This window comes from Nilaparvata lugens, chromosome 4, assembly GCF_014356525.2.
Source record: "Nilaparvata lugens isolate BPH chromosome 4, ASM1435652v1, whole genome shotgun sequence".
NCBI lineage: Eukaryota > Metazoa > Arthropoda > Insecta > Hemiptera > Delphacidae > Nilaparvata > Nilaparvata lugens.
Genome location: NC_052507.1, coordinates 56,759,310 through 56,783,125, shown reverse-complemented (window position 1 = coordinate 56,783,125; position 23,816 = coordinate 56,759,310). Strand labels below are relative to the sequence as shown.

The following is a 23,816-nucleotide window of genomic DNA, read 5'->3' as shown; positions in this document are numbered from 1 at the left end:
ATGATTTTTGAAGTCATGGTTATTGCACTCTGCTTCAAGAAATTCCGAAATATTTGAAGTTTAGATAATTTCGCCAGTTTGATTCATGCTAATAGTGAAGGAGTGGCATATATAAAATGATCTTGTTTGTAGAGTATTACTACATCACTTTTCGCTTCCGCATCAACGTGAATGAATTACTTCTTTCTAATTGACAAATCTCTAAAATACTTGATTTATTCTTCAAGTGGGAAAATTCATTATATTCCCCAGCATCAACTGGTTTTTTATTATTACATTATCGGATATAAACAAGATTCCAGGTGTGTTCCAAAACAGAGTGAAATGATTTCATAGATCATGATTTTTATCCTCAATAACTATTTGAGCTGGATCCATCCAATGTCGCTTCCATCGAGCAAGTTTGTTCGTGTAACTCCACTTTACAGTAATCCTCGACCCAAGAATAAAATTTTCATTACCTATCTTTTCAATACAATATCTATTCCTCATCAAACAATAATAATATTATTGTTGCATCCTGATCTTTTCAGGTATCTTATGTATCTCGGTTGTTGATTTGTTAGAATATTGACAACAACTCAGATGATTTGAACTTTTAAATGTTCAAAACAGGCTCTCCATATCAATAACAAACAGGCTCTACCTATCTCATGAACTTGTTCATCAACAGTTCCCTCCTGTACAAGTCATCCAACATCAGAAATTATCAGCTGATTGGTTCGAAATCAATCAGAACCGATGAAACTCTTGAAACCTGGGTAACGTGCTGAGCAGACAATTCACTTCAAAGTGTCAGCTTCGAATGAATGAGAAGCAATCAAGCTTCTTTATAAGGAATGCTGATAGTTTGAAATGAATAATTGAAAGTGTCAGCATTGGATTAATGGGGAACATTGATGTTAACACTCCTAAGAATGCTGACAGTTTAAAGTGAATCTCAGTATAGCTAATCTGTCAAGTCCAGTTGTTGAGCAAGTAGTTCTGATGAGCCATTGTGGTCCACTGATCCCACTTAGAACTATAGAATCTGAATCTCACTCATAGAACAGCTGAAGATCCACTTGGTAGAACAGCATTGTTAACTGAGTCTTGGTCAGAAGGCGTCTTGCCATTGGTTCGAGTTGAAGTGACCGCTATTGTTTCAGACAGTCAATAGAACCAACTAAAACTTCTCAATGATGTTGATTGAGATCATAATGAAAGTTTTAATGATGATTTCAATAAAGATAGAAGTTTGTTGTGGAAGTGGACCGTAATTTTGATTTGATTGTAAACATCAGATGGAAATGCTATTGTTTGTGTTTGATGATATTGGTGTTCAATGTCAGTAATTTCTAACCGATTCTTTGGTTGGATTGATCGTTCTATGATTATTGGGTGTGAGTTGATATCCAAAATAATTCCAAGCAAGGAGACGTACTAGGAGACGTACTAGACGTACTGGACGTACTAATTCTAGGAGACATACTCATGAACAATACGTACTAGGAGACGTACTGAACGTACTAGACATACTAATTCCAGGAGACGTAATCATGAACGTACTAATGAACAACACGTACTAATTCTAGGAGACGTACTCATGAACGTACTCATGAACGAGACGTACTAGGAGACGTACTAGACGTAGACTACTAATTCTAGGAGACGTACTCATGAACGTACTCACGAACGAGACGTACTAGAAATACTAATATTCTAGGATACTTACTCATGAACGATTCTTGAGAATTAAAATGTGCATGCAAGTTTTGGTTTCCCAAAAAGCAACAATTTGTTTCGTTCTGATCGATTTATTCATTAGTTGTTTAGCAACCAGTCTTGGCTGAGTAGGTTCTTGAAAATAATTCATAAATACTGTTAAGTTTGCGACATATCCATGAAATCTTTGAAAGTACTACATTACCTACTCGAATCTATGATCATAATTCAATTATGCAGCTATTCGAATTACTACTCTCGATTAGGGATTCATATTTTATTTCAGACAATAATCTGATGATAAACTCGATAGTGATTTCCTATCTTCTGATATTCTGTGAATGTTAGAATTTGTCAATCAATAAACAAATGATGTTCCCTATAATAATTTCTACATGGGAATGATTCCAAACTATCAATTCAGTTTCAAGAGTTTTAAGCGGGGAAAATCAACATCATTCAACTCCGATATTTTTTGTGAATATATTGAATCATGTTCTCATTATGGAAATTATTCGATGAATGTATAAATTTGAATAGAATATTCGAATCAATCTCTTATGTAAATATTTGTTGAAATGTTACGTAGATATAAATATTGAAAGAGTGAGGAGGGAGTAGAATCTCCATATAATTTTCAAATCTGTAGGGAAAACAGTCAGTTTATCATCCAGAAAATCTTGAATTTCCCACCATTTTATGCATTTTGATTCTCTTGTGAATTAAGAGGTAACAAACTGAGAATATCTGGTCGCTGTTTTAATGAAGTAGCTGATGGCACTGGAACAGGAGAGAAAACTCTATGCTTTCTCTCTCACACATATCCTCCCTCACTCACTCTCTCTCTCCCACAGTCTTTTGCTTGTGTTGGAACAAAGGAGAATATCCTCTTCCATCTCTTTTCTTTTATCGTCCGTTTGTGTATTCCATCCCTTCCTCTCAGATAAGGAACGAAAAATATTACTAAAAATGGAATCGTTTGATCATAACACACTGGAAAATGGAACTTCTCTTTTATGGAACTTATCTTCTCATTCTCATTCTTCTCCTTCTCCTTTTTCTCCTATTTCTTCTTCTTCTTCTTCCTCTTCTTCTCCTCCTTCTTCTTCTTCTTCTTCTTTGTCTTTGTCTTCTTCTTCTTCTTCTCCTCCTTCTTTTTCTTCCTCTTCTTCACCTCCTTCTTCTTTTTCTTCTTCTTCTTCTTCTTCTCTTCTTCTTCTTCTCTTCTTCTTCTTCTTCTTCTTCTTTTCTTCTTCTTCTTCTTCTTCTTCTTCTTCTTCTTCTTCTTCTTCTTCTCCTCCTTCTTCTTCTTCTTCTTTGTCTTTGTCTTCTTCTTCTTCTTCTCCTCCTTCTTTTTCTTCCTCTTCTTCACCTTCTTCTTCTTCTTCTTCTTCTTCTTCTTCTTCTTCTTCTCTTCTTCTTCTTCTTCTTCTTCTTCTTCTTCTTCTTCTTCTTCTTCTTCTTCTTCTTCTCCTTCTTTTTCTTCCTCTTCTTCACCTCCTTCTTTTTCTTCTTCTTCTCTTTCTTCTTATTCTCTCCCCTGTTAATTCCATGCAATCTGACTTGCAATCTCCTGATCCATCGTCTATGTCCACTTCTCATGTTACTTACACTTCTTCTTCTGCTGACTCTCTTCCAATAGAGACATCATTCTGATGTAATACAGTATATGGAATGATTCTATCTTAACAAGTATTTTCTTATTCACACAACAATCTTTGCTATGTCTCTTTCCCATCCAGATTCTTCTAGGCCCATCTTAAGGTCTATCGAAGGTTGTCCAAAGGCCTTTTTCTATTAATTTCCTCTCAATTATTCCTTTTGTAGCTTCTTTCTAAGATTCCCTTACATATCCTCATCACCGTCTACATAATCCAACTTGGTCTCTCATCCATCTCTACGTCTCCATTCTCATATCTCGATCACATCCTGCTTCTTTCCTATTGAATGAAAAAGACTAAGAAATTGTCAAAAACCACAGATTTATTGATACTTAGAAAGACCGGTTTCGGTTATTACACCATTGTCAATCTCTCAATGTCAGTTTATCATCTCTCAATGTCAGTTTACCTTCTTGTTTTCTATTGAATGAAAAAGACTAAGAAATTGTCAAAAACCACAGATTTATTGATACTTAGAAAGACCGGTTTCGGTTATTACACCATTGACAATCTCTCAATGTCAGTTTATCAGAGATTGACAATGGTGTAATAACCGAAACCGGTCTTTCCAAGTATCAATAAATCGGTGGTTTTTGAACAATTTCTTAGTCTTATCCATTCAATATGAATAATTACTACAATATCAACTTCTCAACTACACAAAAAGTTCTTGTTTTCTGCCTATCCCTTACTTTCTTTCACTGATCCTACTCATGGGACGAAGAAAATGATAGTGGTTTTATTTATTTATTTAATCATTCAGAATTACACAACTTACATAAAGTTACCGCAGGCTCACGCCCAAAACGATTCCAAATCTAATTTATACAACAGTCCAAATGTATCTAGGTTATGTGTCAATTTAACATTCTTTCAGTAACACACTCAATTTACAATTCAAAACACACGAAAAAAATTTTAAATTAGATGAATACATCTAAATTGAATTGAATTTTTATTAAATTTGATGATTTATTCGAGAATTAATGGGTACTAACATGTATTCGTCTATTCCGTCTATAGGAGTTTTTGGCTAATGAATTTGAATACGAATAAAATCCGAAAATCTAGAATATATTGATGGAAGAGGAATCTAATAAAAGACACCATTCCCCCATCCAGTGAAGTTGGATCGAACAATAGAATACAAGATGCACTACTTTACTTTCTTGTTCATGGCTACTTGAAAATACATTCACTTGAAGAAGACTTCAAAGTTGAAACATGTTGTGGAAAAAAGACCTCGATTTTCGACTTTCAGGATTCAATAGTTGAATAATGCGAGAATCAAGGACGAATCAATCAGAAATGAGCTTCAATTTGTAACCACGCCTGCAGCCAAAGATGATTATTTTCAAACAATTATACCCTACCTGATAAATTTCTGAATTCTGCCGGTTGATGGCAGTAGATCCTGGCTGACTGCTGTTACTTCTAATGTTCTCAGTTTTCCTCATCTTCTTCTTCTTTTTCTTCTTCCTCTTCTTCTCCTTATCTTATTTTATCTTCCTCTTCTCTTCTTCCTCTTCTTCTCCTTCTCCTGATCTTATCTTCTTCCTCCCTTCTTCTCCTTATCTTATTTTATCTTCCTCTTCTCTTCTTCTTCTTCTTCTCCTTCTCCTTCTTCTTCTTCCATTTTTCCTCCACTTCTTTTCGTTATCCTTATGTTATTCACTTATTCTGTTATTTACCTTTTTTTTAGTTATACTCTTCCAGATTCGGTCCTAGCATTTCCTAGGTCACTTCCAATCAAAGTAAGCAGCTGGGAAATTATCAGAGAGTGGAGAGGAGATATTATTCAGTTTCATGTTATTCGGCAGTGTCTCGTAAAACGGCTGTGGCCAAAATAAAGGAAGGAAGAGATACAGATCCATAACTGCTACTGAGAAAACGAAATTATATTTCCCGCATCTCCGATAAATTTTTACAGCTTTCCGGCGGTTTGCTTCAGCCGAACAAGCGAGGCTTTGTCCGGACGAGTGGCTGGAAGTGAGAGGTAGAAAAGAGAGAGTTGGAGTGAGTTGGTGTGAGTGAGAGTAGGAGAGTGCACTACACAAAGTTTGATAGCCCGAGGCACTTGCAGCAAAATCTGAAATTGAATCCACTCTATAGTGAAAGTTCAAACTGCCTGTATTCCCTATGAATAACATGAATGCGTCCCATTCAACCAATGCTGTCAGTTCCAAGTGACTCTCACTATAGGCTCTTACTGAAGCCTGATGAAAAGAGTCCCAAATTACCATATTTGATGTGAATTGGCCGAAAGCTGATGAATCAATTAAATCGTAATTATTATTCTTTGAGAAAACTTTGAACAGTTTTAACAGTATAAAGTAGCGGAAAATTCGATTTATCTGTCATCACAAACAGGTTGTAGGGGTGTGAGTTATTGGAGGAATAATCCATTCTGTGGTCGTCCATGATAAAGAGAAACTAGAGAGAGAGGTAGGTATCAGGTAGATATTATACTTCATTGTAATATTTTAGTGAATTTCTTATCCTTTCTATTGATTTTCATACTTTAAATAATACTTTTCCTACTATACTTGTATTATAGTCGGTAGATATTATACTTCTTTGTAATTTTTTACTGCATCCCTTATTCTCTCTATTGATTTTCATACTTTCAATAATATTCTTTCATATTTTTCAAAAGAACCATTTTTGTATATATTTTCCCTATCTCATCTAATCAAAATTCAACAATTTTTCTTAAAATATTGAATAAAAGATCTATTCGATGTTATTGAAGTAGAAACTCAGTCACTTCTCTCCATTTGATTTTTTTAGTTTATACGAACAAATTTATTGTCTATTCTTAAGTAAGAATGAACATTGTCCAACTCCAAGATGTAACAATATTCAACTTAATTTCATGATCTGAAATAAATTAAAATTCAGTTCAGATACTGTGATAATAATTCTATAGAATCTGTATTAAAAGTGGTTTACATCTCTAATGAAGTAATATTCTAGAGCATTTCGCTATAAAATATAACAGAGTACAAGTTCATGTAGTGGTACTCGTAGATGAATTCGAACATAACTAATAAGAAGTAGATTTGAAGTATGAATCTCACTGGATGGACTGGTTTATAAACTATAGAGGTAAATTAAGTTGGAACTAAAGTGAGATCCTCACTGTACAATGTTTCAAGAATCACTTTATATTCTCTCAGCATTTCCCATAAATGGAATTAATACTTTTCATTCAATCAATGCTGACAGTATAGAGTGAGTCTCACCGTAGCTCATAAACTATGTAGATTTATACTGCTAGAGTTCTCGAACTACTATGCATAAACCTGCAGCCCATTTTATAGTAGTTGAGAACGGATTAATTTGTTAGTGACCACCACTTAGGAAACTTCTGTAATTCGAGTACAACATAAATCCTATAACTAATATAACTCCTATAATGTTTTAGTAAGATGTAGGCCGGTTTGTGATATTAGTTCTTGTTTTATCAGTTGGTTTAAGATTAGGGGATTAGTCCATTGATGACTCCACAACTTGTTTGTTGATTAATAGATCCTTCAGAATGTCTCCACAATGTTCTCGAAATGGAGCTCTGACAATGACAGCCTTCCTCTGCATTGAAAATAAAGTATCCTGCGTTTGTGCTGCACACTGCACAGCCATATTAGGCCATATTGAATATGAAAATGAAAAATTCCAAAATAGGCCTGACGAATACCATCCTGGTCCAGCTCACCACAAAGACGTTTAAGGGCGAATGCACTGCTGCTCAACTTATTTTTGGTAATTTAATGTGGTGAGTCCAAGTTAGAGTAGCTTCCCAAATCTTCCTGAGCCTTATTATCCGCATTATCAAAGACAGATCTATTTTTGAGCCCAAAATTGATAGTAGTTGTTCTACATGCATTGAGATTGTCAGGTTAATTGGTTAATCACACAACTTGTTGATCTATCACATCAATAAATGAAAAAAAAAATCATCCTAAGTCTTCTACATTTAAGAAAGCAGCAATATGAACGTTTTGTAAGGCGCCAAAGAAAGCCTGAGCTGTATCACATCCAAGCATACATATAACAATTCATTGAATCGATTGATCCATTCATCACAACGTACTGAATTCTAATCTCGATATTTACACTAAGTGAATTACAGCTTCACAAACATACGAGAATATCTGCTATCGTATTATCTGCAAAAGCATCAGTATTCCAAAATTCATCCATTAATGGAGTAGAATATGATAGTTTATCAAATTCTATTCGAGAGGATCATTAAAAAGTCATGTTTAGATGATAGTTATTAAATGAGTGGAATACCATGCACTTTTCGATGAAGAATTTAATCATCCCAATGTGTTAATATTATCACCCTTGCAAATGTTTCTCTAGAGAGGTATCATGCAACTGTTTCTCTAGGGAGGTATTTTTGTGAATTCATTTTCTCTGTGAATGGTCTAAAGAGTCTTGTTGCTTAACCTGAGAATCAACCAATTTTAGTGTTCATGGAATACTCGGATCAAGAAACAACCAACGTATAAAATTTCCATTTATTTCAAACATAAACAAAAATATAATCACATCAATCACATAATATATCAACTTCATTTTTTATTGAACATAACAAATATCTTCCAATACAGATAATATTTTGCAAATTTTATACATTTATTATAAAACTGGAATATAATACTTTCTACGGTGACAGTCAATAATTTTTTATCTTGTCACAGAGGCTCATCAGCTGAAATCTCATATTGTTGACCATTCTAATTGAATTTCCTGGAATATCTGAAACAAAAACATAACAATTGATGAGACTGAGGTTGACAAAAAAAGCAGAAAAATTCACATAACTGTAAGGCTAGGCACACACCAAATAGTCAAGACAAGACACGTTTAGTCACTATACTTCACATAGTTGCTCATGAAGACATGTCTAATTGCAATGACTAATCGGTGTGTGTTGCTTCATAAGCAACTATGTGAAGTATTGTGACTAGTCTTGTCTTGACTTACTGTGCCCACCCTAACACATCAAATTATAACGACCACTGCACCAATCCACTTTCTTAGGTTAACTTCCAATCGATCATATAATTGCCATTTGACTTCCTCAACTCATACCGTCATAATTTGAATGTGTAATAACTCAAAATAATGAATGTTTATGTTTATAATTCTCATGATTTTTGCACGGTACCAGCGTCCTAAAACATACATAACAAAAACTTCATTGGAAAAAATTTCCGTCATATTAAAGAGCAATATTAATACAATTTGATTCCCCTTAATTCTATAATAGTAATCTTCACGATAACAGATACATATTATCTGTCCTCATTCCTCATGGCTGAATTTCTATGATATTCACTTCTTTCCACCAGTAAAGTGAAGGTATCAATCACAAAGTCTGTCTTTATCATAGTGGTCAGATAAAACTACTTGAGATTGTCACATCAATCGATTACTAGAGAAGTACTTGTTTATACTACCAGTACACATTACTGTGTACTTGTGAAAGTGTTATTTCACATGATGATCAAATTCTAGTGAACACATACTTCACTGGAGATTGTTGAAGATGAAGCAATCAACTCGATATTAATGCTTTTGCATGTTTGAATTAATATTGTTTGTGACAACTTCGAGCTGTTTCACTCGAAATATACAGCCTATCCATCACAGCAATTGTCAGAATTTCTCGCAAATGATATAGATGCCTCACATCCAATCAACGCTGAAATTCAAAAACGAATCTTACCATAAGAGGTTTACTCAAAACAGTTCTGTCAGAGAATCTTTCGAGACGAGATTTCAGTTCGTAGAATGATTCATTCGACAAAGGTTATTACTCAAATTTGGGAAATATATATCTGATTATTCTTTGGCAGAGGACCCATGTTTTGAGTTTTCCCACACATGTTTATGTTCTCAGCGAGTTCAGGCGATTGTTTCAGGGTAATTCCAGACGGATGGTAGCAGAGAAAACAACAGTGGATGGTTCTGTTCAAATACCTTGGGCTTCACCAAAACATCATCCAAAATATTTGCTCTGCGATTCGATGCTACTCAAATAATAGATGAAGAGAGAGGACAGGTTGAACAGTGAGGACAAGAGAAGGAAAGAGAGAAATAAATAGTGAGTGAGAGGATAGACAAACTGAGAGAATGAAAGAGTGAGTGAGTGAATTAGAGAATGTGATAGAGAATATGAAAGGAAGAGTGTCAGCGAGGAAGACTCAATTGCTGGTAGAAGGGTACTGACAAGAAGAATGGGTTATGGGTGGTGTTGGGGTATAGGGAGGGAATGAACCTATTGTGATTGATATAAAATGAGATATTGAGAGAGAAATGAGAGAGAGAGAGTGTGAGAGGATTGGTAAAACAGTAGAATTAAAGACAAAGATTAAGGATGCGGATGTTAAGGAAGGAATGAACAAGAAAAGATTGGAATGTGAATAGGGTAAGGGAAGAAATACTGAGAGATGGAGATTTGTGAAGAAGGTGACTGGTGGAAGTGATGTGGATGAGAGAGGGATTGTGAAGAACATGACACAGGGGACAAAATAGGAGGGGAAATTCACGATAGGTTCAGGGTGAAGACCAAAAATAGTGGGTAGAATGATGGAGATGGAACAATATGAGGAAAAAATGGAAAAAATTGAGAGTAGCTGAATAGAAAATATGATGGAAGTGTATAAGATTCATCAAGAATTTGATCAAGGGATGAATAAAAATCCAAAGTAAGATAGATTGTAAAAGCAAATAGATGATGAGCAAAGACGCACAATAACTGAAGTCGAATTCAAATTAAAATTCAAATTGAGTTTATTCACAAAATCATTAAAAATGCAGTACATGTATAAATAATATAAAACACTTGTGAATTTTCCCCACATAGACAAGTCTGTATTTGGGGAAAGAGTTCTGATGAAAAATAACTTGGAACTAAAAATAGAATAATAAATATTCACAATATAACTTGAGAAATTTGAAATTAGATTAAATTTAGTGAAGGAAGTAGATATATGTAGAAGATAGATGTTTGAATTGAATAAGTACAATATAACTATAACGGAATATGCAGCTTAGATTAAGTGATGAGCATGAAACGCTCAATGTCAAGGTGAAGAATACAAAACTATAGAAAGCATAATAAATTAACTGCTTCATTGAGATATCAATCGGGAAATTGAAAAAAATGATTTGATATCTTGATGAAATAAGGAATGAAGTAACAGAGAGGAGTTGAGAACTGGATACAAAACCAGAATAGATTAATAAAGAAGAAAATAGATTTCATTAATATTATTATTCATAGATGAGGAAGAAAAAAATTATGAGAAATATGAGATAAGGAGGAGAAATTAGAATAAAATGTGCGTAACAAAAATGTAGCAAGAGGAGAGAACCAGCATAGACTGAGAGAGAAGAAAATAGATTTCTCAAAAAACTTCTTAGATAAAGGAGAGAGATCATAGCAAGATAGGAAGATAAATTATTATAAAATCAGAATAAAACGAAAGAGGGAAGAAGGAAGTGCGTAACAATACGATAGGATAAGGAAGCAACAAGACAGATAGAACCAAAACAGTCTCAAAGAGAAGAGAAGAAGCTGCGTAACGATGCTGATACAACTAGGTAAACCCAGGCAGGTTTCGCTACCCTCCACAGTGTTGGTTTGTTCCTCAGATGGGTTTGTTTGCTCACTTCGGCTATTAATTGTTTACTTTTACCCTAAAGAGAAAGTCACTTCAAACTGGCAGCATTGGTAGCATTGGTGAGTATAAATGCTATTCATAAGGAATACTGACAGTAGGAGTGAGTGTCTCCACAGTGTACAATGACGGTGATGCAAGGAGCGTTGGTTGGAGGGGTTGAGGGGTAACCGCTTGTAACAGAGACGTTTAGGAACTGATCTGGCTCTAAACTATCACAGAATAACAGTGTTGTTGAATTAGACTGTTTTATTGAGGAATTCAGAAAATATCCAGAATTCGAAAGTATTCCCAATATTTCATTGCAATTTGGGATACAGTGAATTTGAAATCGGAATGAACTTTGAATTTCCACTGATTTCCAATGAGGCTTTGAGCTATTATAGTATTGTGTAATTGAATTTATAGTTCCTCTGATATCATTAAATTATCACATATTCAACCAATTTTTTAGACTGAGAATCAAGATGAATTTTCATCTAAAGATGCTTTTTGAAATAAATGTTTGGACTTACTGATCTGGCTATAGGCTATTATTGTGTTTTGAATTTTTTTATATAGAAAATCGGCTTAAACACGTACAGGATAGGAAATTCATAAATGACGACGCATCATCACGTCTGTAATACTAAACTGATTAACTTGAAATTTTGCATATAGATTTTTCATTTACCGATGAAAGTTATAGGCCTATTTTAAAATTCTCAAAATTTTTTATTACGTCTAGTTTTCAGTTTGCCAAGTTTTCAATTCGTCATGCATTCAGTTTGATATTTTTTGCTAACTTTGTTTGAGAGTGGTCCTATAGTTCATAGATTTGATAGAAATCATTGATAAAAGACATTGAATTTGGAACTGGTGGAATATAGAATCATAGTTGGACAGTAAGATAAATTAATAGTATTTATTAGAACGTAATTTCCTCGCTGGCTGCCCAGCATAGGCTACGGAAAGCTTGCATTTTTCTAACTGATGGACGAGGTGAGGATTTTTCTCAGGGTTGAGAACTGCATAGCTATAATGGGGTTTACAATATAATGGCAGTGGAGAAAGATAGGGGAAAAACATTGCCGAACCTCTGTCTTGTCAATGACTTCTATGGACGATAGCTGATACAGGTTGATTAATTTAATATTAACTGTTTAATCTAGTTTGAAATAATCAATTATATTCTATTAAGCATTAAATCATATTTTTCAATAATTTCATATGAATTTACATAATTAAGATGAACAATTTGGTTAATTAATAATTATAAATTCTACATTGTTTCAAGACGATCTGCAGCAAAGCAGAGCGAGAAAGAGATAGCACTATGCACTTTGTTGAATAAAAGACAAGGATAGCAATACCATTGAATTATAACGTGGACCTCACTATAGCATCCCAGCCTGGGAAAATGAGTTTCCGTCCAATCGTCCTCACCAGTGTCTGACTCTTCTTCCACTCTGCCATAGTCTAGTTTTCCACGTTTTGCAAGAGTCAGGTCTGAAGACAGAAATGCATTCTTTCCGGGCACTCTTCTTTCGACTTTCGAACTACTCGGATTGCGTCTTGGAGTTTCAGACTTCGAGCTTGTAGCATAACGTCAGGTTAATATTTTTTGTGTAATGTGTCCAAATTCTTATTCATTGTAGTAGGCTAGGCAGTCAGATTAGAGTCTTGTTTTGTGTAAAATGATTCCTAGAAAAATGTTCTAAATTATACGAATTTTGAATTTAGAGTGAACAATTGCTTTATCACAAAACACGCCTACTCGTTTAAGAAGGAAAAGTTGCTCTTCCCGATATTACATGGATAGAATAGTGCAATCAAAGCTTTCTATATTCTCATTCTTCTTATATAAATTCTCTTTCTCCATATCTACACTATAAACAGGGTAGGTCAAAAGTATGGAAACAGCTGAATATTTCTTTGAAAAGGAAAAAAGTGATGCACGTGTGGTCATGACTGACCAAGCGCGCAGATGAAATTTGAAATCAGCAAAAGGAGCACTCTCACCACTTGATGGTTGCGTTCCGTGTGAGTAGCTGCAGACAATTTACAACGTGTCTCAATGGCTCTTTCAATATTTTGTTTCTTGGCTCATGCATGATATGACATGCACTTGCACATAAACCAATCCAATGTGATCATACCCCAAAACAAATTTGATTAATGCACTTGATAATTGATCAATTTTGAATTTGGAATGAACTGCTCTTTTTTTACTATCACGGTATTGTTCAATCATGTGGAGAAACAAGAGGAAGTTTCCGCACTCCATCTAAATTTTGCAACCCCAACTTGAAACTTTGCACGTCACCTTGTTAATACTTCGACTTGTATGACAATGCGATGATAATAAGATACAATATTTGTGATCATTGAATAGATAAATACGATAACAATACTATTCAATTGAAATCGTTGAGCTACACTACGATCCAGCTATCAAACTATCTATCCCATTAACTTTCCTCAATATTTAAACAAGGGTTGACCTAGTAGAGCGTACAGCTTGATACATATAGATGATAGAGCATTTCATAGTCATAGAGCCATAGAACAATGATCATAATGGCATGAAGCTAGTTTGCATACATACTATAAACTGGGTCACTTAAGTATTATCCATCTTCTAGTCTCATTCTATATCTATTCCACTATTACCACCATTCTGCTGATGCATTGCTAAATCATATCAGTTATATGAATGGATAAATGTGCAAAATGAACGTTGAATAAAGACAGAATATTAGATAACAAAAACCAAAACTATTATTAAAAGATAATTATAAATTCTACATTGTTTCAAGACGATCTGCAGCAAAGCAGAGCAAGAAAGAGATAGCACTATGCACTTTGTTGAATAAAAGACAAGGATAGCAATACCATTGAATTATAACGTGGACCTCACTATAGCATCCCAGCCTGGGAAATGAGTTTCCGTCCAATCGTCCTCACCAGTGTCTGACTCTTCTTCCACTCTGCCATAGTCTAGTTTCCACGTTTTGCAAGAGTCAGGTCTGAAGACAGAAATGCATTCTTTCCGGGCACTCTTCTTTCGACTTTTGAACTACTCGGATTGCGTCTTGGAGTTTCAGACTTCGAGCTTGTAGCATAACGTCAGGTTAATATTTTTTGTGTAATGTGTCCAAATTCTTATTCATTGTAGTAGGCTAGGCAGTCAGATTAGAGTCTTGTTTTGTGTAAAATGATTCCTAGAAAAATGTTCTAAATTATACGAATTTTGAATTTAGAGTGAACAATCGCTTTATCACAAAACACGCCTACTCGTTTAAGAAGGAAAAGTTGCTCTTCCCGATATTACATGGATGGAATAGTGCAATCAAAGCTTTCTATATTCTCATTCTTCTTATATAAATTCTCTTTCTCCATATCTACACTATAAACAGGGTAGGTCAAAAGTATGGAAACAGCTGAATATTTCTTTGAAAAGGAAAAAAGTGATGCACGTGTGGTCATGACTGACCAAGCGCGCAGATGAAATTTGAAATCAGCAAAAGGAGCACTCTCACCACTTGATGGTTGCGTTCCGTGTGAGTAGCTGCAGACAATTTACAACGTGTCTCAATGGCTCTTTCAATATTTTGTTTCTTGGCTCATGCATGATATGACATGCACTTGCACATAAACCAATCCAATGTGATCATACCCCAAAACAAATTTGATTAATGCACTTGATAATTGATCAATTTTGAATTTGGAATGAACTGCTCTTTTTTTACTATCACGGTATTGTTCAATCATGTGGAGAAACAAGAGGAAGTTTCCGCACTCCATCTAAATTTTGCAACCCCAACTTGAAACTTTGCACGTCACCTTGTTAATACTTCGACTTGTATGACAATGCGATGATAATAAGATACAATATTTGTGATCATTGAATAGATAAATACGATAACAATACTATTCAATTGAAATCGTTGAGCTACACTACGATCCAGCTATCAAACTATCTATCCCATTAACTTTCCTCAATATTTAAACAAGGGTTGACCTAGTAGAGCGTACAGCTTGATACATATAGATGATAGAGCATTTCATAGTCATAGAGCCATAGAACAATGATCATAATGGCATGAAGCTAGTTTGCATACATACTATAAACTGGGTCACTTAAGTATTATCCATCTTCTAGTCTCATTCTATATCTATTCCACTATTACCACCATTCTGCTGATGCATTGCTAAATCATATCAGTTATATGAATGGATAAATGTGCAAAATGAACGTTGAATAAAGACAGAATATTAGATAACAAAAACCAAAACTATTATTAAAAGTTGGGTGAACTATCACGTTTAATCTCTGGTTGAAAAGTAATGGGTGATTATCATGATTGCATCCAGTGCATTTCCAACTTCAGTGGTTCAAATGCAAGGGATAATAATAACAGTGCATTTGATGCATCAGAATGCAACAATGGGAAAATATCTGGATGTGAAGCGTTCTAGCTATCAGCTATGCGATCATTGTTTTAATAGGAGTTTCCTCATTGGAGTTTCCCGATCGTGGAAAGCATGGAAAATGTTGGCTGATGTTTATTCGTTTCAGTGTGATGAGGCATTAATACTCTAATTGAACAAGGGATCATCCACAATCTATAATAATATGGAATTGGTTCCCAATTTTTCCTGTAGAGAAATAATACTGATCGTTGTTTGTAATAGTATCTCTAAAACTTGGTTTGAAATTTATTTTGATGTGTGGTTCACATATAGGTATTCAATTTATTCGTCTAGATTACAAGATACTTTGACAAGAGTAAGCAAGACATGTCTTTCTTATTCATTATTTCCTGTTCTGAATCTTTCATACCTACCTATTGAGATTTTCTAAGTATTTCTCTACCGAATGAGTAACATCAGTTTATCTATCAATGTAGAATGTTCAGAAATAGAAAGAAAAATATAATCTCAGTACCCTTCATGAATTACCTAATCACAACATGTTTCGGACATTGATGCCATTTAAAAAGTAGCCCTATACAGAAAAGAGATAAATAGAATGTTCAGTTTTCAACTAACATGAGTCTGTGTTCATTTTCGTCCACTAAACTCCTACTTGATTTAACTTTCATCACTAGCCAATTCTAAAAAAGTTTGGATAATAATTCCAATAATGAACTCATGATATGGTTATGAGTACAAATGAGACTGATCTCATTCAGTTTATTTAAGAGAACGTTGTACTGGTATTGGTTTGACCATTGTATACAGATAAGTTTTCTATCGTTCCAAATGTTGTTACTCGCGTTATCATTACCACAGTACGATGTTGATTTATGACTGTAAATAACTCTAAGGCTCTAGACATATTGCAATTTGAAACACGCTAAATTTTGTTTCCCTGCTTGTAATTTGCCAAGTACATCAAGTGCCATGAGAACGTATGTACACTACTCCACTTTGATGATGGAGTAGAATAGAATCCGAATTAACTATGAACTGTAATAATTATCATTATCTGGTATTCATCACTTAATGAATGATGAATAAAGGTTGGATGAATGAGTGAATTGCTATTGAATTCATGGCAATAGGATTATGGCACTTATATTATTATTGAAACAGCCTTTTATCTGCCACTGTATATTTTTGTCCTCTAAATACTGTACTAGGTTTATGGAATTTTTGAATATATTTTTCTAGTTTATCAAGACTATAGAAATCATGATTTCAATTTTTATTCCATTTGCAATAATTTATTTAAATTTTTCTTGCTGTGGGTGATGCCCACATGACTGTGCACTGCACTAGCTTGTGTGAGTAATGGAATGAATTTCAAGACTGGACTATGAAGAATAGCATTGACTTGAGGGAATGCGTTTGGTGGGATAGAACCGATAAGATACGATAATACATTTTAAACATTGTACTATTGATAGAGCTCAACATCATCTCCATTTTCAAAAGCATCTAATACAAATCTATCTGATACATTGTATCTCAAAGCATCTCATTCAAAAATTCCTTCAACCTGTCTAAAAACAATATTATTGGATTCAACCAAACTCACCTTCCTCTAAATCCTCCATTCCACGTGACAAGTGATGATGATGATGATGATGGTGATGATGACACAGACATTTAGTTGTATTATAGAGTGTGATGATTGTGGGGGGAGGGGGAGAGAGTGACGCATCAGTTGGGTCACCTGACGTTGATGACGAGCCATGACACACCCAGCTGCACGATCATGTGAGTCAGCCTGACTGACCGGCTGCGACCACTGCCCCCGTGTTGCATTGCGGCTGGTGTTTCTCCTGCGAAATACAATGAAAATATGGTAGATCATTCTTCCTAATTCTGGAGTATTCAAGTATTTGGACAAATACAATTAGGAGAAAGTTATTCTTATTTGAGAATGGGATTCCAGCTGCTCTTGGAACAAACTCTGAAGATTAACAGCCTTGATGAAGGATGTTGTTTCTCCTGGAAGAGACAAGACTGATTAGTGGTAGATCTTATCACAGATATAAAAGTTTGTCTGTGATGTTATTCAAAGTTCAAGTACGGTATTTATGAACCAACAGTTCCTGAAAAAAAAATTAGTAGTAGATTTTATTATAGAATATCGGGGGACCAAGCTTTGCTCTGGAGTGTAGCATAAAAAATTTGTAACGTATGATTGAATTTATAGTTTATATTCATTTATTCATTTTCTCAGTCGTACAATCATTTTTACAGTTATATGAGAAGGCACAACAGGCTTATGCATGAAAGTGTCCCTTTTCAAATTTATACTACAGTCAAAATCAAAATATAGGTTGAGCTACTATCACTCATCAAAATAACAATTTAAACTTCAAAAAACAAACACATCATCAATTACAAATAGATATACTATGAGTTCGATTTACTATGTTTGCTACAATATTTGTTAATATACTATGTACTATTCTACACTAACAGCATCTAGTTACTATTTTGGAATTTCTGAAGTGAACATGTTTTCTAAAAAAAGAGAAATAAACGGAAAAAAGTTTCTCTTGCTGAATTTTTCTTCTCGTGATGTCAGCTGGATGATCCCACACAGATGCACTCGTTGACTCTCGACAGACGACAAAATTTCCAGCTGTTTTTTCAAGGACGTATTCATCCTTTTAATGTCCTTCAGCGAGCTATCCAAGGGTTGAGACCTAGTGCAATCGAATCTTCATATCATAAACCTACTTTGTTTCAAATTTCGTGAGAATCGTTGGAGTCGTTTTCGAGATCCGTTGAACATGAATATATACCCATACAACCATATAACCACATAACCAGATAACCAGATAATCACATAACCATATTTATATAGATATATACAGGAATCGCTTGTTTAATATAATGGGATAAAACATTGTCTGTGATTTTATTCAATGTCCTAAGTACGATAGTCAGAAACCAACAGGAAAAAATATTGTTCCTCGGAGATAGAAAACCAGGTATTTTTAAATTATATCCCCGGTAATCCATGTAAAATTTATTGTACAATTCAAAATCGGTTTTCTTGGAAACCATTGGTTTGCTCTATTCTCCCTCAACCATTTTCACTTTTCCCTCATTCTCATCTCTTCTCCTTCTTATCATCCTCTCAACCACTTCCCGTCATCCTCTCAATCAATCCTGTTCCTGCTCAAACTCAAATTCTCACATTGAGACTCAACAAGTTCACTCAGCACACACAGCCACTTCTGAGAATCATTAAAGTATGTCAGTGTACCTCATAAACAACATTAATACTTTCAACTCAACCAATGCTGACACTTTGAGCAGATCAGTCACTAGTGAGATTCACTTAAAACTGTCACTATCACTTATCTGACATCATCAATGTTTCCACGCAACCCATATGCCAACAGTTTGAAGTGAATCTCTCAGAAGTGATGGCAGAAGAGATCACATTCGCTGCACAGAGACAGAACAAGGATCACATAAGAAGCGAGCTTAGCGGAGCAACTTCGCAACGGGATTTATAAGTTCCGCTCACTATTTGCGCTTCTAATTATTCGCAAATCCTCTGCTCTGCTTTGTAGAACTGTTGAACTGTTTGATCCTTCTGTCGAGTTGCGCGACTCTTTGCTTCGCAACGGTTCGCTGCAAACTCTGTTACGTTCGTTGTTCGGTTATGATTCGGAAACGTAGGCAAATGTGAATGTCTTTCTTACACCAAATCTCGATATAATCAACAGGCTAATATCCTTCCTTGCTTGTTATACATTAAGGAGGAGAAGGAGTATCCTGGATACATTGAATGAGGTAGTATGGAAGAAGGTGGTGAGCAGAGAGAATGAGGAGAAGAAGGTGATGGAAGATTGAATTGGATTTCTTCATTAATAGTGATAACTATGATCCCTTTAGTAATCATATTGTCGACTTATCTATCTCGTCATGATAGCGAACACAGCTGAAATTCAATTGATTTTGCAAGTGATAAATGGAAATTTATTGTTCGTCATGGAAACAAACTGTAATTTTGATAACGATATTATTAATTGTGTTGTATTCATGAAAAAATCTGGTGTGGCGCACCCACACAACATTCCTTGCCGTTATGAAAATTGATCACCTGACGCTAGTGTTCACGCGCATCTCAAGTCTACTATTCAAAGGTCCGAGCTAGCTGGTGACAGGACAACAACGGTGGATAACACGAGATCTGGCTATCTCTTCATAGTGGATGATTTAATAGAATCAACAGTTGACAACAGTTTGCAATTGAATAATCACATTTTCTAAAATTTCAAGATTATTTTCAATTTAAGGTGAAAATATTACTGAACACTAATTGAAGAGATTTTCATGCTTAATCTCTTCTACTCAAAATTTTTGGTTTAAATTATATCTGAGACTTGATAATTGGAAGTACACACACACACACACACACACACACACACACACACACACACACACACACACACACACACACACACACACACACACACACACACACACACACACACACACACACACAAAATAATATAAACTAAATATAACATAAATATTCACTATTTATCTAATGTTTCTGCTGCTGTATTACCTTTTTTTGTGAATAAAGATCATTTGAATTTGAATTTGAACCCAGATTGAACAATCCAAGCCTAATGTTATAGCCTTTATAGCCTAACGTTCGCATTTACCTTTCAATGGTGTCACATGTAATTTATTCTTCCAACATGTTAATTCTTTCTCTACCTGAATAGCCAATCTACGAGCTTTTTCCTCTAATCCTTCCTTCAACAGATAAATTTGTTATAATATTCAGTTCTCTCCACTGTTCCAGGTCTCATATCCAAACAATGAGTTAAAAATTGTGAACTTTGAAATGTAAATCGAAGAAATCAAATCAAAACTTCAAAAATGGATAATTCAATATTAAGAATGATCATGCTACTATAGGATAAACAATGGTATAAAATAAATTAATACTTTATGTATAATGAAGAACTAAATTGATGATTGATAATTCATGAAGCTATCAACTCAAAATTATTGTTTAATGCAATTTTTGAGTTTTTATATTTTTTCTTCTCATACCAAATTTTGTTCTACTCTATGTATTCTCCCTTTGTATCTATGAGAATGAGAGATAGAAAATATTGTATTATTATTAAAAAATTCAAATTAAATTCTATACGAGTACAAAAATAATGTATTCATAGTATACCTCTAGCAATGCTTCACCTCACATCTATCAAAAGTGTGACAATATACTGTACTTCATTCAATTTTAAAAGCAGTTTGTGGAACAACAGTTATGTTACATCAGTGAGCAATTATAATAAATTTCACCACTGTCTGTACCGTAGAAAGTGCGCATCCATTCCAACGTGGAATGCGCAATCTCTCATCAAATAAACCTTAGCTATTTATTCTGTTCAGGTCACTTTTCCGCTCTCTCACCAGGTTTTCCCTTGTTTTTCATTGTAGAGTGAACAAAAACCATTGATAACAACTCTACAGAAGCATTATTTCCGCCCTTGTCCCATATCTTTGACAAACAATGACAAAGTTTTATGTCAGTTATAAAAGTTGTTGCTCTTCCCTGAAGTTGCCGCGCTGCAGTGATTACTTCAATGCTTTTTATCGACTTTTTTGGTCGACTTTTATATTTTATCGACCCTGCAGCGGGAATTCTGTGTCGAGAATTTTGAGTGGAAGATTTGTTCGATGTCGTTTTTTAATGTCTGTCGTTGCGATTTGACTCGTTATAAAATGCGATTGGATCACTTTGTTTCGATTGAAGTGAGACTCACTCCAGGAGTGTCACCGTTGGATGAATGGGGATCATTGATGTTATTTCGAAGGTATGCTGACAGTTCATGAGAATCTCACAATATATACCATCCCTCTGAAACTCTTAGGATTTGTGTAGAATGGGCATTTATGTTATTTTAAAGGTGAGTTGAAAGTCTCCAATGAATTTTTTCTTAGCCTATTCTCTCTTTTAATCTCTCAGTAATCTTCTCTCATGATATTCTTTTTTCTGTGTTTTATCTTTCGTGTGTTATGACCCAAAGTTTCTCATTAGCAAAAGAATCATATCTATGGCTATAATGTTATTTCCTTTGTGTAATCTGCTTTTATTACACCATCATCATCAACTTTTTTCCAATCAGTTTCATTTCTTTCGTATTAAGACTGCTTAGGTATTTTATTCAGACGATAAAACTCAGTAGGCTATTGTTTCAGCTCTTCTTTACATTCTTCGAAGAATAATTATTAATTCCAATAGAATATGTGGACAAAGTCGTTGTCGTTAATCTTCCAATGGCATGTTATTCAGTGAATTATCTCCACTATAAAATTGTCTATGATATCTTAACACCCAAAACTACAGATTCCTAAGATAATATGCTTAATATCCTAAAAGAAAATTCGAGGTGTTGAAGATTATAATTGAAATAACACTTTCCAGACGCTTTAACTCTGTGTTTAATTATCGTTGGCCTCACAGTATGGCCTTGGAACTGCGAATGACTCTCGATTGATCATCACCAGATACAAATAATCTAGGTTATTGCTATCAGAGCGAAAAGAATGTATAACATATGATTAGAGATTATTGAATCCTAAACTATTAAACGAGCAAGATCTGTTTGTATGTTTATATGTTTAGATGTTTATATGTTTGGATGTTTATATGTTTATATTTCACCGGATCTCTAAAACGGCTCTAACGATTCTCACGAAATTCAGAACATAGTACGTTAATAATATAAAGATTCGATTGCACTAGGTCTCATCCCTGGGAAAACTTGCTGAACGACATTAAAAGGATAATTATTATTCATCCTTGGAAAAACAGCTAATAATAATAATTATTTCGTCGTCTGTTGGTGATGAAGTGAGTGAGCGAGTTCATGTGTGTGGGACTGTGTCAAAATAATGACTCAGCTGTTCAACCTTTATAATCATTCAATCAGGTACTTAGTGCCGGTTGCGAAAAAGCCGGGTTATTTTCATTCCTGATGAATTCCAGTGGATCCATCTTTTTGAAATAGTCTTCTCTGATTTGGTTCACGTGAAGTTAATCAGGATTAAAGTTTAACCGGCTTTTGTGCAACTGGGCCTTTGTGGGGGAAATTCTCGCATTCCTTTGGGAATTAATCTCAATTTACTGTTATTAGATAGAACATCTCTGTATAAATGTTATTATAATTTCTTCTCTCTTAAAAAATTTCTCTTATTAGAAAATTAATAATTTTTTTCATGCTCTTGTACTCCAGAGCGTAGCTCGGTCCCCAATATTGTAATTTTAAAGTCTTAAGTTTCTGGTCACGGCTTGGGGTATGGAGAGACCGCACGCGAGTATTGACGCAACGAGTTTTTTCATTGATCTGTTTCGTATTGAATTACGATGTTTAATGTTGAAACGAGGACGGGGAAGACTGCTTGAATGTTACAAATGTAGTTGAATGGAACGGATAGTGATAATAAGAAGATTTAGGGACTTGAAGTTCCTGATGAAGCAGAATAGGACATAGAGGTAAATGTTTCTAGGAGTGACGAAGTTGATGATTCATAGTGATAATAATTATTATCACGAGGATGATAATAATAATGAATTGTGAAGTATGGTTATGATTATGGCAATTCATGATATTCATAGTTTGAATAAAAAATAAATGTTGGACTATTTATTTTTTCGCCCCACTTGGATGTAATGAGCTGGTTTTCTTGCGACATATATGGAGGCCGTAAGTGATTGTTTTCTGACCAGGCCGGTAAAATCTTTACGGCCCTAGGGCTGTGAAATAACCTTGAAGTCAGCTGATTCTGATTTGATATGAAAGTGTTCACAAAATAGTTTATGAAACGAAATCAGTTTATGCTTCTAAAACTGAATAAAGTATTTTGCAATAAGATACTATCATTTTATTTTGATGAATGGAATACAAATAAGATATTACAAACTATTCAAATTCAATTTCCAGAGTATAATAGAATCTAACCTCTAACCTCTTAGTACTGCGTTTATCACGAAACCTGGTGGATAATTTTGGAACTACTTGGGCAATATCCTTGGTGCTGAACGTTTTTACAAATAGTTTATGAAACGGAATCAGTTTATGCTTCTAGAATTGGATAAAGTATTCTGCAATAAGATACTATCATTTCATTTGGATGATTGAAATACAGATGAGATATATTATGAACTATTCAAATTCGATTTTCAGTAGGATAGAACTTCTAACCTAAACTCCCGCAGTCGACGACAACAATCATTGTTGACGTTGATATTCAGATTGGCCAAATTTCA

General features: G+C 34.5%; 1 protein-coding gene across 2 annotated transcripts in view; it reads right to left on the bottom strand.

Annotated features, from left to right (window-relative positions):
• Positions 1 to 7,877: 7,877 nt before the first annotated feature.
• LOC111048706 (zwei Ig domain protein zig-8) overlaps positions 7,878 to 23,816 on the bottom strand; it is a 439,994-nt gene continuing 424,055 nt past the window's right edge. For both annotated transcript variants that reach the window (XM_039425940.1, XM_039425941.1), the window contains exons 7-8: positions 17,088 to 17,334; positions 7,878 to 8,132 (exon numbers count right to left, since the gene is read on the bottom strand). In XM_039425940.1, the coding sequence (XP_039281874.1) occupies positions 17,222 to 17,334 (113 nt within the window). In that variant the 3' untranslated portion in view covers positions 7,878 to 8,132; positions 17,088 to 17,221. The remainder of the gene's footprint in view (positions 8,133 to 17,087; positions 17,335 to 23,816) is intronic.